The 16592-nt window shown below is 45.1% G+C and overlaps 1 protein-coding gene and 1 long non-coding RNA gene across 7 annotated transcripts in view; one reads left to right on the top strand and one right to left on the bottom strand.

The window, feature by feature from the left end:
• Positions 1-11607, bottom strand: part of LOC102917419 (H-2 class I histocompatibility antigen, L-D alpha chain-like) — a 41302-nt gene extending 29695 nt beyond the window's left edge. The window contains exons 1-8 of one of the 6 annotated variants that reach the window (XR_013046694.1): positions 11488-11606; positions 11016-11285; positions 10499-10774; positions 8910-9185; positions 8667-8783; positions 8458-8490; positions 4268-4404; positions 1488-1671 (exon numbers count right to left, since the gene is read on the bottom strand). Coding sequence is in view for 5 of the 6 variants with exons in the window: in XM_076557268.1 (XP_076413383.1) it covers positions 8119-8123; positions 8261-8308; positions 8458-8490; positions 8667-8783; positions 8910-9185; positions 10499-10774; positions 11016-11285; positions 11488-11560 (1098 nt within the window). In the remaining variant the exon portion in view is untranslated. Of the gene's footprint in view, positions 1-1487; positions 1672-4053; positions 4405-7692; positions 8124-8260; positions 8309-8457; positions 8491-8666; positions 8784-8909; positions 9186-10498; positions 10775-11015; positions 11286-11487 lie in introns of those variants that run through there. The other 5 variants (XM_076557268.1, XM_076557271.1, XM_076557269.1 and 2 more) reach the window with 5 other exon arrangements.
• Positions 11608-11724: 117 nt separating this feature from the next.
• On the top strand, positions 11725-15204 carry LOC143269910 (uncharacterized). Its single transcript, XR_013046704.1, has 3 exons — positions 11725-11879; positions 12123-12552; positions 14278-15204. It is a non-coding gene; the product is annotated as an uncharacterized LOC143269910 (long non-coding RNA).
• Positions 15205-16592: the final 1388 nt, after the last annotated feature.

Here is a 16592-nt window from a genome sequence, read left to right as displayed (position 1 = left end):
GTGGTATAGCTGGGTATTGTGATAGATTGTTTCCCAGTTTTCTGAAAAACCACCATACTGACTTCCAAAGTGGCTTCACAAGTTTATACTCCTACCAGCAATGGAATTTACACTCTTCTCCAGCATGAGCTGTCACTTGTGTTTTTGATCACAGCCATCCTGACAGGTGTAAGATGGAATCTCAGAGTCATTTTGATTTGTATTTCCTGATGGTGAAGGACGATGATGTACCCATTTTTAATTGGATTTTTATTTGGTTAGTTGATATCTAGTTTCTTAAGTTCTTGATTTAGTTTGGAAATCAGTCCTCTGTGGAATGTGGGGTTGGTGAGGATATTTCACAATCAGTAGGCTGCTGTTTTGTTGTATTGACAGTGTCCTTTGCCTTAGAAAAACTTTTCAGTTTCATGAGGTCCCATTTATTAATTGTTGATCTTAGTGCCTCTGCTATTGGTGTTCTGTTCAGGAAGCTGTCTCCTGTGCCAGTGTTGTTGAACATTTCTTTAAATGCTTCTTGTCCATTTGAAATTCTTTTGTTGAGAATTCTCTGTTTAGATCTGTACACCATTTTTTAATTGGATTGTGATTTGGCTATCAGTGTTTTCTTTAGGATGTTATCTCCTGTATTGATGTGTTCAAGGCTTTTCCCTACTTTCTCTTCTGTCAGGTTCAGTGTATCAGGATTTGAGGTCTTTGAACTCCTTGGACTTGGGTTTTGTGCTGGGTAATACGTACAGATCTATTTGCATTCTACTACATGCAGACATCCAGCTAGACCAGCAACAAATGTTGAAGATGATTTCTTTTATCTGTTGTGTAATTTTTCGGCTTCTTTCTCAAAAATCAGGTGTCCATAAGTGTGTGGCTGTATGTCTGGGTCTTTGATTCAATTCCATTGATCAACATGTCCGTTTTTATGCCAATACCATGCACTAAAGCTCTGTAGTGGAGCTTGAAATCAGGGATTGTGAAACCCCCTGAAGTTCTTTTATTATTCAGGATTGATTTAGCTATCCTGGGTTTGTTGCTTTTCCATATGAAGTTGAGCCTTTTCCTTTCAAGGACCATAAAAAAAATTGATGGCGATGGTGTTGAATCTGTGGATTGCTTTCGGTAAGATGGCTATTTTTACTATGTTAATCCTACAGATACATGAGGATGGGAGATCTTTCCATCTTCTGATATCTTCTTTAATTTCTTTCTTCAGAGACTTGAAGTTTTGCCATACAAGTCTTTCACTTGCCTGGTTTAGTTACCCCAAGATATTTATATTGTTGGTGGCTATTGTGAAGGACATTGTTTCCTTGATTTCTTTCTCAGTGGGTTTATCGTTTGTATTTAGGAGGCCTACTGATATTTTTTGAGTAATCTTGTATCCAGCCATATCACTGAAGGTGTTTATCAGCTGTAGGAGTTCCCTGGTAGAATGTTTGGGATTCTCTTATGTATACCATGATATCATATGCAAATAAAGATACTTTGATTTCTTCTTTTTTGTTGTTGTTGTTGTTGTATTTCGGGACAGGGTTCCTCTGTGTAGTTTTGGTGCCTGTCCTGAATCTCGCTCTGTAAACCAAGATGGCCTCGAACTTACAGGGATCTGTCTGCCTCTGCCTCCTGGGTGCTGGGATTAAAGGCATGCGCCACTGCTGCCCGGCAACTTCTTCCTTTCTTAAAGAAATTGAAGGAATAAAAAAAATAGAGGAAATGAGTAAATCCCTTAATGAAAGTCAGGAAAACCAAGGAAAAACAAACAAACAGTTGAAGGAAGCAAATAAAAGTGTTCAAGATCTGAAAATGGAAACGGAAGCAATAAAGAAAACACCAACTGAGAGAGTTCTGGAGATGGAAAATCTGGGTAAGTGAACAGGGACTACAGATGCTTCACCAACAGAATGCAAGGAATGGAGGAGAGAATCTCAGGCATTGAAGATACAGTAGAAGAGATAGACACGTCGGTCAAAGAATACGTTCACTCTAAAACAAAACATTCAACCCAAAATAGCCAGGAAATCTGGAACACTATGAAAGACCAAACCTAAGGATAATAGGAATAGAAATGAGGAAAAAAAACCCAGTTCAAAGACCCAGAAAATATTTCCAACAAAATAATAGAAAGTTTTCCTGACCAAAGAAGGAGAAGTCTACAAAGATACAACAGATTGGATCAGAAGGAAGTACCCTGGCCACATAATAATCAAAACACCAGACATACAGAACAAAGAAAGACTATTAAAACCTTAAGGGAAAAAGAACAAGTAACATAAATGCAGACCTATTTGGATTACCTCTGCCTTTCAGTGGAAACTCTAAAATCCAGAAGGGCCTGGACAGATGTGCTGCAGACTCTAAGAGACCACAGATGCCAGCCCAGACTACTATACCCAGCAAAACTTTCAATTATAATGGCCCAAGGAAAAAAAAAGATATTTTTTGACAAAGTCATTTTTTTTTAAAGATTTATTTATTCATTATGTATACAGTGTTTTGCCTGCATATATGACTGCAGGCCAGAAGAGGGCACCAGATCTCATTACAGATGGTTGTGAGCCACCATGTGGTTGCTGGGAATTAGAACTGAGGACCTTTGGAAGAGCAAGCAGTGCTCTTAACCTCTGAGCCATCTCTCCAGCCCAACAAAGTCAGTTTTAAACAGTATCTATCTACAAATTCAGCCCTATAGAAGGTGCTAGAAGGAAAACTCCAACACATGTGGGTCAATTACACCCACAAAAACACTGGAAATAAATGATTTCACAGTAGCAAAACCAAAGATGGGAAACATACACACACACCACCACTACCACCACCACCACCACCAACAACAACAACAACAACAACAAGAAAATAACAGGAATTAACAATCATTGGTCATTGACATCTCTCAATATAAACCGATTCAATTCTCCAATAAAAAGACACAGACTAACAGAATGAATGCCAAAACAGGATCCATCCTTCTGCTGCATACAAGAAACACACTTTAACACTAAAGATAGGCATTACCTCAGAGCAAACGGTTGGAAAAACAGATTCCAAGAAAATGGATTCAAGAAGCAAGCTGGTGTAGCCACTTCCATACCTAACAAATAGATTTCATCCAAAATTAATCAAAAAAGATAGGGAAGAACACTTCATATTCATCAAAGGAAAAATCCACCAAGATGATGTTTCAATTCATAACATCTATGCCCTGAGCACAGGGGCACCCATGTTTGTAAAAGAAACATTACTAAAGCATAAACCATACATCGACCATCACACATTGATAGTGGAGACTTCAGTAGACCCCACTCTCACCAACTGACAGGTCAACCAGACAAACACTAAACAGAGAAGTACTGGAGCTAACAGACATTATAAACCGAATGGACCTAGCAGATATCTACAAAATATTCTATCCAAACACAAAAGAATATACATTCTTCTCAGCACCTCATGGAACTTTCTCCAAAATTGATCACATACCATGCCACAAAGTAAGTCTCAACAGATACAAGAAAATTGAAATAATCATCTCTAAATGAACAGACCTCCACTGGTTAAAGCTGGATTTCAACAACAACAGAAAATACAGAAAGTCTACAAACTCATGGAAACTGAACAGCTCTCTAGTGGATGACTACTGGGTTAAGACAGGAATAAAGAAAGAAATGAAATGAAAGACTTTCTAGAATTCAATGATAATTAGTGTACAACATACTCAAACTTATGGGACACAATGAAAGTGGTGCTAAGAGGAATGTTTATAGCACTAAGTGCCTACATAGAATAATTGGAGAGATCTCATACTAGCAACTTAACAGCACACATGAAAGTTCTAGAACATAAAAAGCAAGCGCACACAAGAAGAGTAGCTCACAAGAAATAATCAAACTGAGGGCTGATATCTATAAAATAGAAACAAACAGAACAACACAAAGAATCAATGAAACAGAGTTGGTTCTTTGAGAAGGTCAACAAGGTAGACAAACCTTTATCCAAGTTAAGTAGAAGTCACAGAGAGAATATCCAAATTAGTAAAATCAGAAATGAAAAGGGTATATAACAACAGACACCAAGGAAATTCAAGAATCATTAGGTTGTAGACAGAAGTTTCTGTCCTGCCACCAACTCCCAAATACCCAGCAGCAGTTTCCCAATTAATTGACTCAGAGGCTTAATATAAATTATAAATACTAGGCCAGTAGCTCAGGCTTATTACTAACTAGCTCTTACACTTAAATTAACCCGTAATTCTTATCCATTTAGCCTTGTGGCTTGGTACCTTTTCTCAGTATGGCGTTCTCATCTTGCTTCCTCTGTGTCTGGCTGGCGACTCCTGACTCTGCTCTTCCTCTTTCCAGCATTTTTAGTTTGGCTTTCCCACCTGACTTCCTGCCCAGTTACTGGGCTGTCAGCTTTCTATTAACCAATAAAAGTAATACATACTCATAGTGTAGAAAAGGATTATTCCACAGCATTAGGTCATACTTTAAAAATCTGTACTCCCCAAATATGTAAAATCCAAATGAAATAGCAATTTTCTTGATAAATACCACTTGCCAAAGTTAAATCAAGATCAGATAGACAACTTAAATAGACCTAGAATCCCTAAGGAAATAGAAGCAGTCATTAAAAGTCTACCAACAAAAAAAGTCCAGGGTGTGGTGGTAATCTAATTATACTGAAATGTGATTTTGATTGTATGTTAATAAATAAAGTTGCCCGGGGGTCAGAGCTATTAGAGCCATAGCAAGAGTGTGGCGGTGGTGGCACACGCCTTTAATCCTAGCATTCCAGAGATAGAAATCCCTCTGGATCTCTGTGAGTTCAAGGCCACATTGGAAATAGCCAAGCATGGTGGTGACACACTCCTTTAATCCCAGAAAACCAGCCTTTAATCCCAGGGAGTGGTGATAGAAAGCAAAAAGATATATAAGGCGTGAGGACCAGAAACTAGAAGCATTTGGCTGGTTAAGCTTTCAGGCTTTGGAGCAACACAGTTCAGCTGAGAGCTATTGGGATGAGGACACAGAAGCTTCCAGTCTGAGGAAACAGGACCAGCTCAGGAACTGGTGAGGTGAGATAGCTGTGGCTTGTTCTGTCTCTTTAAATAGACGAACAGACAGGAAATAGGGCTCTCATTCAGGAGGCTGGGACACCGCAGGCGGAAGGGTGAGATTTCAGCTCTGAGCTCTGACCTCTCGGCTTTCTCTTTTGCATTGTTTCTGTGTTTCTTATTTAATAAGACTGTTGGTTACATCAATACCAGGGTCAGACATTTTTAGCCCAGAATTCTACCAGATATTAAAAAGAATTGCTTCCAATACTCCTCAAATTATTCCACAAAATAGAAACAGAAGGAACAAGCAAAATACATTTTATAGGACCACAGCCACACTGATAACCAAACCACACAAATACACAGAAAGTGAATTACTGATCATTTTCCCTTATGAACATAGATGCAAAAATACTCAACAAAATACTTGCATATAAACAAGCTGAAAGAAAAAAAAAACATATGATCATCTCTTTAGATGCTAAAAAAAAAAAGCCTTTGACAAAATCCAACACTCCTTCATGATAAAAATCTTGGAGAGATCAGGGATACAAGGGACATACCTAAACATAATCAAGGCAATTCACAGCAAATCTACAGCCAACATCAAATTAAATGGAGAGAAACTCAAAGCAATTCCACTAAAATCAGGAACAAGACAGGGCTGTCTACTCTGTCTATATCTGTTCACTTTGGACTGGAAGTTCCAACTAGAGAAATCAAACAACTGAAGGAGATGAAGGGGATACAAATTGGACAGGAAGAAGTCAAAGACTGATTTTATAGGATCTTCAAATCTTTCCTCAGATGTCACGCCATGAAAAGTCACAGATCCTGGTCATGCGAGACGCCTTGACCCGAAAATGGCTATCTTGACCAGGAACTGGCTAGGCGGAAGTGTCTGCCTGGCATATGCAAACACGCCCGACCGTGGGGGCGTGTTGTGAACCCTTCACCAGGTCCCCTCACACTGAGGTCAGAGTCACCTGAGCTTTCCCTCAGCAAATCCTCCCTCCCTCTCCACCTGCCTTTCTGTCTTTGAACTATGATCTTATTTATATTTTTATTCATTCATAAAACATTTATTGAGTATGAATGTCTGCTGGGTCCCAGGCACTGGAAGTCACCATCCCTCACAAGACAAAGGTGGCAGCATCATGACAGAGATTGTCATCTTCTTGGTCTTCAACATCTCAGCTAAGGTTCCTGGAGCTCCTGACTCAAGGTCACAAAGCTGGAAGAGAAAACTGCAGGGGCTGGAACCTGAGCAGGGGTGAAGTAATTTTCATCTCTGGTGTTCCCACAATCTATTTTATAAGAGGTTCGTTAATTTTATATCTATGAGTGTTTTTCTTGGGTGTATGTGTTTGTACTATGTGCCTATCTGGTGTCCACAGGGGCACTGGAAGCCATGGAACAGGAGCCATGGTGTGGGTGCAGGGATCTGAACCGGGTCCTCTGCAGGAGCAGCAAGTGCTCTTAACCCCTCAGCCAAATCTTTAGTGCTTGGGATCATTTCTTTTAAATAAACTTAAATCTAAAGTAGATTCATCCTATAAATCCTTGTGCCTCAATTGGAGGCAGCACCAGGATTCCTAGAGCCAGGGAGGGAGAGGGGACCTTGGGCAGAACACAGATCCAACAGGACAGACTGAGACGAGACCCTGTAGATTGCTGTGGATATCACTCTGTATAAATAAAATGCTGATTGGCCAGTAGCTAGGCAGGGAGTATAGGCGGACCAAGGAAAGAGGAGAATTCTGGGAAGTGGAAGGCTGAGGCAGAGAGATGATGCCAGCCCGCTGCCATGACAAGCAACATGTTAAGATACCAGTAAGCCACAAGCTATGTGGCAAGGTATAGATTAATAGGAATGGGTGATTTAAGATATAAGAACAGATATCAAGAAGCCTGCTGTGGCCATACAGTTTGTAAGCAATATAAGTCTCTGTGTGTTTACTTGGTTGGGTTTGAACGGCTGTGAGACTGGCGGGTGAGAGAGATTTGTCCTGACTGTGGACTAGGCAGGACCAGAAAAACTCTAGCTACAGTGGATCCCTCCTCTCTGACCATCCTACAACCCGGGTTAGATTCTGAAAGATGGGGAAGGAGAGAACCTCCAGGGAGGGGCCTGGAAGGAGGTAGGAGCTCAGAAGACTGAAGTTCATCTCCTCAGCCCACAGTCTCCTGAGTACAGTGGCTTAGGTGGGCCTTGATGAGACAAGGATTGACAAACACCTCTTAATGCTGTCACTCAGGGACCCCAAGGGATAAGGAGGCAGGGACCACTCACAGGAACAAGAACAGGCCTAGTCCTCCATACAAACTAAAAAGACAAGAAATAAACAGAGAAGATGGGGTGAAGAGCCATGGCCAGGTCAGAGCCCAGGCTGACCTGTCACAGCAGCCCTGGCTGCCCACAATCCTGGGGATAGGACAAGGCTCTGTCATCCCAGTGTCCCTGTGATCACAGACTCTCAGATGTGGTTCAAGTGATGAAGAGAACAGAACCAGGAGGTGACAGAGCTGAGGAGTGACCATGTCACAGCCAACAATGGACTGAGCTCGACCTGGGCACAGTCTTGTTCACACTCAGCACCCACAGCCTCATCTTGTCCACCAGATAAACACGGCACAAAGAACACAGATTCTGGAAGGTTCTCCATGATGCCATTTATTTCCTCCAAAAGCTCTAAGTATTTCAATCATTTAATTTACCTGCCAATCCATCTGTCAGATCAAGGACGTGAACAATCATGTTTACATTCACATTATTATTTTCAGTGGGAAGTCAGGAGCTGCAGCTCAGGGCAGCATGGAGGTGACAGGATGGAGATGTCCCCTCCTGCCTGCTGCACCAGGAAGGTTGGCTGTGGAAGGGAACACAGGCAGTGCAGGGACTGGGTCCTGGCGTGAAGGGGGGGTGGGGGGGCAGGCTCCCCAGGTCTTCACATTGAGCCCACAGGGTCACAGGGAACATCAGACACTGTTGCTGAGAGTGAACTGAGGGGCTCAGGACGTCACAGGGAGACCTGAGCACATCTCTGTCACTCTGTCAGGCCGGGCAGCTGTCTTCATGCTACAAACAAGAGTCATGAACAATCGCTGTGAAGACAACATCCCAACAACCCACCACTCACTCAGAGGTGATTCTGGGAGTCCCTGAACCCCAATCATGTCCACTTTCCCTCCCCAAATCAGTCCCCAGAGTGTCACCTTCACAGTCTGGGAGAGACACATCAGAGCTCTGGGCACTTTCCCTGCCTAGGGTAAAATTATATATAGTCACAGGAAGATGAAAACATAGCCTCTAGAAGATTTCACTGGAGGAGGTATTATGGGTTGGCAGATCTCCCCAAATACTCTAGCTTCACCCCAAGGGCCTCAGGGATAATCCCGCTCCCCACACTTACCTGAAGCTGGAGTATAGTTCCCTCCTTTTCCACCTGTGAGGAGAAAAGCTGTGAGAGACCAGGGAAGACCCAACCCTAGGAAGTTTCCAGAACTAACAGCAGACCCAGGTTAGAGACAGGAACAATGAGGGGTATGGATGTTTCCCATTAATGAGGCAGAGCACACTTCTAAAAGGGGCTGAGAGAGAACCAGACCTGCCCTTTCCTACCTGTGTTTCTCCTCCTCATCTTCACAACAGCCACCACAGCTCCAGTGATGGCCACAGCTCCAAGGAGAACCAGAACAGCAATGATTGCCATGATGGAGACAGTGGACTGAGGAGGCTCTGGAAGGGAAGAACAGGAGGGGAAGGTGAGGGTCATGACCCCAGCTCTCAGCCCTGACCCTGATCAGGGTCTATAGAAGGTTCCAGCTTCCCCTGACCCCAGCTCTGCACCCACACCCTCCTTACCCCATCTCAGGGTGAGGGGCTCAGGCAGTCCCTCATGGACCACATGGCATGTGTATCTCTGCTCCTCCCCAGAAGGCACCACCACAGCTGCCCACTTCTGGAAGGTTCCATCCCCAGAAGGTCTGGTCTCCACCAGCTCCATGTCCTGAGTCTGTTCCTCCCCATCCCTCTGCCAGGTCATGGAGATCTCAGCAGGGTAGAAATCCAGGGCCCAGCACCTCAGGGTGACGTCTCCTTTCAGTATGGGGTGATGGGTCACATGAGCCTTTGGGGGATCTGTGAGGACAAATTAATAAATCCCTCAATGAACAAGGCAAACTGAAATCTACAAAGACAAAGTCAAACCAATGCTGACACTAAACTGTGTCTGTTTGGACAATTCTGTCATCACCCTAGTGACCTCAGGGAGAGCTGGTCCCCTCATCACAGAACTGCACATTTACGCTGACCAGCCTAACTGTCTGTCCAAGTGAACAGCCATCACCAAAGTGTGCAGCAGAAATGTGGTGAACCTCTGACACTCAGCCAGAGAAAATGACTCCCAAAGCCGAGCCTCTGGGGGACAAGACACAAGGTATTGTCACCAGGACCCCTGGAAGTGTGCTGTGGAGCCCAGGGCAGCACTCCCTGGGACACAGCGGTGCTCACAGGGGTGTGTGGATCGTCCCTGTCACTCCTGTCCTGGAGCTGCAGAAGACCCTGTCTCTGAGGAAGTTCAATTCCTAATCCACTGGGGCAACACTGTGACTTGTTGGGACTGAGGGAGAGCAGGAGGGCTCTGGATGTTAATATGGCAGAAAACAGTCTAAGCTCACAGGAGCCTTTCTAGTGTAAAGGAAACACTGACTTTGTCTAATTATCCAGATTAGCAGAGTTGTGTCCGCCCCACCCCCACCCCGGCTCCTGTGGAGACTGATACAGATGATAACACGGGGGGGGGGGGGGGGACGACGACACAGTATCACCCCAGTGAGGGGAAAAAAACTGACTAAAAGCAAAATGACAACTTAAAAAAAAAAGGAAGGAAGAAAAGAAAAAGCCCCCCACAATTTAGTATTCACCAGGGCACCCCATAAATGCTCACGTGACCATTCTATGAATAGACAGAGTTGGGGTGTGGGAGGGATGTAAACCTCACCCACAGGAATCTGGGGGAAAGTATCTTTGGAAAGTTCTAGAAACTGTGGAAACAGCGTAGGGTAGGGGCGTCCATGTCTCCCGTCAGGTAAAGGAGACTTCCGGTCCTGGCGTGTAAGGCTGACACACTCAGATGACAGGACTCAGTTTCCACAGACCCTGGTGTGGGCAGAGACCCTGGCCTGGAGAGGCCATGGCTGACAGCGGCTGCAGACTGCAGGAGCCACTGTGGTTAGGTCGGGATCTCCTCTCCCTCCTCTGAGACAGATTTGCAGCTGTCCAGGGAGAAGGCTGAGCCTGGGGATCAGTGCGGTCCCTGCCATGCTGGATCAGGAGACCCAGGGACACTGTCTGCCCTGAGACAGGGGCATGACCCCAGCTGAGGGGTTTCTTCTTCCCCAGGACTGAGCCCAGCCCGAGGGCAGAGGGAGGAGCTGCCCGCGGCCCTGCACCTGTGCGCTGCAGCGCGTCCTTCCCGTTCTCCAGGTATCTGTGCAGCCACTCCACGCACGTGCCCTCCAGGGAGGCCCTCAGTCTCTCTGCAACACCAGCCTGCTCCCACTTGCGCCGGGTGATCTGCGCCGCCGTGTCCGCCGCCGTCCACGTCGTCAGGTCGTCGTTCAGGGCGATGTAATCGCGGCCGTCGTAGGCGTGCTGATTGTATCCGCGGAGGAGGCGCCCGTCGGACCCCATGTCACAGCCATACATACCCTGGATGGTGTGAGAGCCTGCGGGGACCCCGCGGTCAGCCCCGCCCAACAGAGGGAGCCCCGCCTACCCGAGGTAACCCCGCCTACCGGCGGTCAGCCCCACCCCTCGGCCCCGCCCACCCGCGGACTCCCGTAAACCGAAAGGGAAACCGGGTCCTGGTCCCCGACTCCTCCCGAACCTCGGACCCAGGACTCCGGGCGACTCCGGCCCGTACGTAGGGACGTGGAGGGGTCGTGACCTCCGACCCGCGTCACTCACCGCCCTCGCTCTGGTTGTAGTAGCCGAGCAGGGTCCTCAGGCCAACTCGGAAAGTCTGCTCAAGGCCCTTGGCTCTCCGTGTCTCCTCCTCCCAATACTCCGGCCCCTCCCGCTCCACCCACAGCGCCCGCGGCTCCATCCTCGGAGTCTCCGCGTCGCTGTCGAAGCGCACGAACTGCGTGTCGTCCACGTAGCCGACTTCCATGTACCGCGGCTCCCCCAGGCCGGGCCGGGACACGATGGTGTGGAAATACCGCATGGAGTGCGAGCCTGGGGGCGGCGCGCGGTGAGACCCCGACCCTCCTCCGGGGACCCCGGGCGGGTGCGCGTGCCGGGAGGGGAGCAGGGCGCGGGGCTCGGGACGCGGTGGAGAAGGGCGGGAGGGTCTGGCTGGGCGACGCGGGGACGCGGCTTCCCCGGGGCCGCCCCCGCCCTCCCCGCAGAGTCGTTTCCCTCCCGACCCCGCACTCACCCGCGCGGGTCCGGGTCGGGGCCAGGGCGGCCGCCAGCAGCAGGAGCAGCGCGCGCGGAGCCATCGCCCCCATCTCGGATCTGGGGCTTCTGAGTTCCCCGGGCTGCGTGGACTTTATAACCCGTGACGGCGGCGACGCTGATTGGTTCTCCGGGATCTCGGCACCCAGTGGGGGTGAGAACAGGACAGTTGTCATCAGTGTCCGGGCAGAAGGACCCGACACAGGTCAGGAGCTGGAGAAGTGAAACTGGGGACCTGGGGATCCCCAGCCCTGGGCTTCCACCCCAGACCTCACCACCTGGGGACTGAGACTTCGCTGAACCCTGTGCTGCAGGAGGGAGCGCTGTTTGTCATGGTGTCTCTGAGCCGCCTGAGGACAACTGTCTCCTCAGGTTAGTCAGGATGAAACCTAAGAGCACGAAGTTTCCAGATAAAATACACACAGCACTTGAAATGAATGTTCACGGAAACAGGTGCTGTCGGAGTCCTGGTGAGGGTGTGGGGCTGCCGTGGACACCTGCATCGGGAGGTGACTGGAGTTTTCACAGCTCTGGTCAAGCACTTTTGACCCTGTGTTATCTGTGACTCTCCGTGCTGGAGTCTCTACTCACCTCTGCTTTCACTTTCTATTCCAGTTATGTGTGGCTGGGATTTGAAGACATCAACTCAAAATCCACAGAAAGAAGATATTTATAATTTAATTTAGCTCCACACTACCTTGAATCCCCCGTGTGTACCACTGCCATGAGAATTATCCTCTGCCCAGTGTCCACACTGCACAGGCCTGAGAAACTCATAAGCCAACTTTTATCAGATTCAGGGTCCCACAGGCCTGTAACAATCATCTCCCTCATCTCATGAGCTTATAAATGTGAGAAAATGTCAGAGGGAGAGTGCCATGGATTATGTAACTTCTACTACTACACTATTATCATTATTCTGCTTTATTATTACAACCACCTGGAGCCACAGATGAACATCTGGGACAAACACTAGGAGTCTGAGTGTAAGCACCACACTGTGAAGATAGGATCTTGAGTGAAAAGGCAAAGTCTCTATTTACAGGTGAGATTTCTGAGCCACCCCCTGCAGGTGCACACAGGAGCCTGGTCTCTGTGGGAGTCTGTGTGGTGCTTGCAGGCCAGCACCTCTGCTTTAAAGAGAAGCATCTCTCCACTGTATCCCAACCTGCTTGTTCTTGTCATTGTATTCCAGTAGTGACTTTAGATCCAGAGTCTGAAGAGAGGAAGGAAGAGGAGGGTGAGGAGAGGAAGAGAAGGCAGCAGAGTCTGCCTGTGTGTCTCTCCTGGTGTGTTGTGGAATAATCTTTTTGCACAATGTGACGAAATGTCACTTGCATTGGTTCAGTAAAAAGCTATCAGCCAATAGCTGGGCAGGATTATCAGGGCAAAGAGAATGTTGAGAAGAAGGGTGGAGTCTCCAGGAGATGGGGAGAGAAGCAAGATGAACATATTATACCGAGGAAAAGTACAGAGCCACTTGGTAGAACATAGAAAAGAAATATGGGTTAATTTTAGTTATGGGCTTAAGTTATAGATTTAAGTTATAGTTATAAACAAGCCTAAGCTATAGGCCATAAATTCATAATTAATAAAAAGTCTCTGTGTGGTTATTTGGGAACTGTCTGGTGGGACATAAAATTCTACTTACAAATGGTGTGCAATGTGGGGCCCTGTGTGTGTGTGTGTGTGTGTGTGTGTGTGTGTGTGTATGTGTATGTGTGTGTATATATAGAGAGAGAAAGCTTAAAAAAGTTTCTAAATACACAATAATGGAGTCACACGCAGCTTCCTAGTCTCATGTCTCTCATGCCAGCACGACATAGAGATGTGTCTCCTGGCAGCTGCTTGTGTGCTTGAGCCACCAATGTACCATGAGCTGAGCTGAGCGGTTGGTTTAAGGTTTTGTCCATGCAGACAGAAAAGGTTACAGATACTCAGTAAAGCATGTTCAGATGGAAAAAAATCTCTAAACATGTCACAGTGTTTAATATATAACAATGTGCATAGACTTAAGAAAACAAAATGGGTAAAGACATTCACAGGAAAAAATAGTTTAAAAAATAGCAAAGTCTTTTAAGAAAGTCTAAAATTAAAAAAAAATAAGCCATGTAAAGATGGAACATACACAGGGAGTCTGGATCCTACATGGTTTCCTGTTAACTTTAAATTTTTTAAATGCTAATGTACAAAAAGGAATAGCTGCTAAGAAACATTGGATTATGGAAACTGCTAAATTAAACTAACCTATATATTTTAAAAATGACTTAACTTCAAAATGGAAGCTGGACATTATGTTTCGTTGGGAGAGAGTTTATGCTTTTGTTTCCCCAGGAAACAAAAGACTGTGGATTCCTACCAGAAAAAAAAAATAGAGATCAGATTTGACCATGGAAGACTTCTGTGGGATGACCTTTCTGTATGCTGTTAATGTGTGTTGCTCTCATTGGTTAATAATAAAGCTGTTTGGGCCAATAGCCAGGCAGGATAAAGTTAGGTGGAAAAAACAAAATAAGGAGGTAATAAAGAACACTTGGAAGAGCTGCGAGCCAGATGGAGAATAAGTCGGGCATACAAAATGGGATGGAAATGAAGGCTGCAAGCCTTGGGGCAGTACATGGGTTAATAGAAACGAGTGACATTGTATTAAGCCCCAGCTAATGACCAGGCATTTATAATTAATATAAGCCTCTGTGTAGTAATTTGGGAAGCAGATGCCGGGTATTCAGGATCAGGCGAATGAGACAGAAATCTCTGCCTTCATTTACAGAAGACCTCCTGAGTATCTTGGCTGCAGACATGGGGGAGGAAGCCAAAAAAGACTACAGGACAGGTGATATGTAAGCTGATCCCTTGACATGGGAAGCGCTCTGAGATGAGATGAGACATGATAAATCTTCTTGGCTACAGAGTCCTCATGACTTATTATTACATGCCATTCTCTCATATGGCATGGACAGAGATTTATATTACAGTTTGCTTTTACAGTCCAAACAGACTTTTACCTGCTCAGATATAAAAAAAAGTCATCTTTAACGGACACGTGCACACTGCATGTTACATACTTGAGTTAATGCAGTTATGTGTGTTATCTTTAATAGTTAATGCGTTTTCAGAGCAAGGGGACCAGACACCAATGAAAACGGGTGGCCCAGGTTGCAGTTTCCTCAGAGTTCTGCCTGCAGAACAGCTTCAAGCTGCTGGCTGAGATGGTCCAGCCTCACAGACTACTCCAGCCAGGACTTCAGATAAGCCTTGCCTTCACAATTGCACAGAGACCAGACAACAAATAATGCAGTTAACTCTCCCAGGACTTGACCATTACCTCATTTTCCCAGGGTCTCCTAAAGATGCTGTCACCCCCAGGTAACAGGAATCAGTCTGGAGAACATGATGCCCATATTCCCAAGAGGTGGGATGGATGGCTTTTGGTCATTTGATGGGTTATAGATGTTTGTCATCATATAGGGAGGTTGATTACAAATTGTCGTTGGTCATGGTCAGGAAAAAAAGCTAAACAAGGAATTAGACTCAAGAATCTCTTTCTGAAGGAAAAAGGGGGATATAGTATAAAAGTGATGAGATAAAAGGGTGCATTTTTAGTCTGCTTTTAAAGAACCACTAGTCTCAAATATTTTACATTGGTATGTGTTTTTATATATTGATATAGATTTAAGGTGATTTTTGTTATTATATATATATATATATATATATATATATTTCTATTATTGTTTAAGGTATTGTACCTATACAGCTCATTTAAAAAGGTCATGTACAGTTTTAGTCTTTGAAAGGTATTTAGGATAATAAATACAGGTTAAGAGTCATCTGTAACTATCAAACTTATAATCACATTGGATATGTTTTCAAAGTTATACAGAGGTATATTTTAGATAGATAGATGTCTTCAAACATTTCAGAGGTCTACAGAATATGTCATTTAAAATTTTTTTAATAAAGGCTTGGTGGTGGTGGCACACACCTTTAATCCCAGCACTCGGGAGGCACAGGCAGAAGTATCTCTGTGAGTTTGAGGCCAACCTGGGCTACAGAGTGAGTTCCAGGAAAGGGGCAAAGCTACACAGAGTAACCCTGTCTCAAAAACCCAAAAAAAGAAAAAAAAAAGCCAGGGGTAGTGGCACATGTCTTTAATCCCAGTACCCAGGAGGCAGAGGCAGGTGGATCTCTGTGAGTTTGAGGCCAGCATGGTCTACAGAGCAAAATCCAGGACAGGTACCAAAACTACATGAAGAAACCCTGTCTTTGGGAAAAAAAAGTTTTAATAACATGGGGCTTTTCATGACATTAAGACATTTCTGCTCCTGGCATCACCAGTTTACTTCAAAAAAGGATGATGGACATTGAAGAAACTCTGTATAGTGTTTTCTTTCAATGTGGCAAACTAGCCATGTGGGCAAGAGACTGCTCTTGTATTGATTGCTGACAATGCTATACAAACTATACAAGCAGGACACAAAAGAGACAGTTGAACTTTGCCAAGATAATCCTTAAAATTCCTGCTTCAGAGACGTTATCTATCAGGCATTCTGCATGACACACAGGAAAATGACTGCTGAACTTTGCCAAAACAAGGGAGGACAGTCCTTCAAAATTCCTGCTTCACTGAAAAGTCTGACAGATATTATAAGCCTGTAGGCCAAAGATGTTTGTCCCAGCATTGCAGAAGAACCTTGAGGTGACTGTCCAGGCAGCCAGATATCTGACATTTCTATAGGGTTGGAAATGGCTTGCACTGTACTTCCTGTTTACTCAGGTAATATTATATCCTTCTGGTGTCTTTGAGGGAGTTAAAGACTAGATAGTTATAGTTGCAATTTTCCTTAGTTATGATAAAAGGTAAATTAGGTACAGAACCTTGGACTCATTAAGATAGAATAAATAATGGAGTATTTTCCCCAAATACGCCAAATACAAATGGACTGGACATTGTAAATGTAATTCTTACCTGGTAGTTGTTCTTATTGTATATAGTTTTATTATGTCAGAGTTAAAACCTTTTTATTTAGACAAAGGGGGGAATATTGGGGAAAATTATAAAGGCCACTCCACGTAGTTAAAAGGAAG

The sequence above is a fragment of the Peromyscus maniculatus genome, chromosome 21 (genome assembly GCF_049852395.1).
Source record: "Peromyscus maniculatus bairdii isolate BWxNUB_F1_BW_parent chromosome 21, HU_Pman_BW_mat_3.1, whole genome shotgun sequence".
Taxonomy (NCBI): domain Eukaryota; kingdom Metazoa; phylum Chordata; class Mammalia; order Rodentia; family Cricetidae; genus Peromyscus; species Peromyscus maniculatus.
The sequence above is the reverse complement of the archived record's forward strand: the minus strand, read 5'-3'. Positions and strand labels throughout refer to the sequence as shown.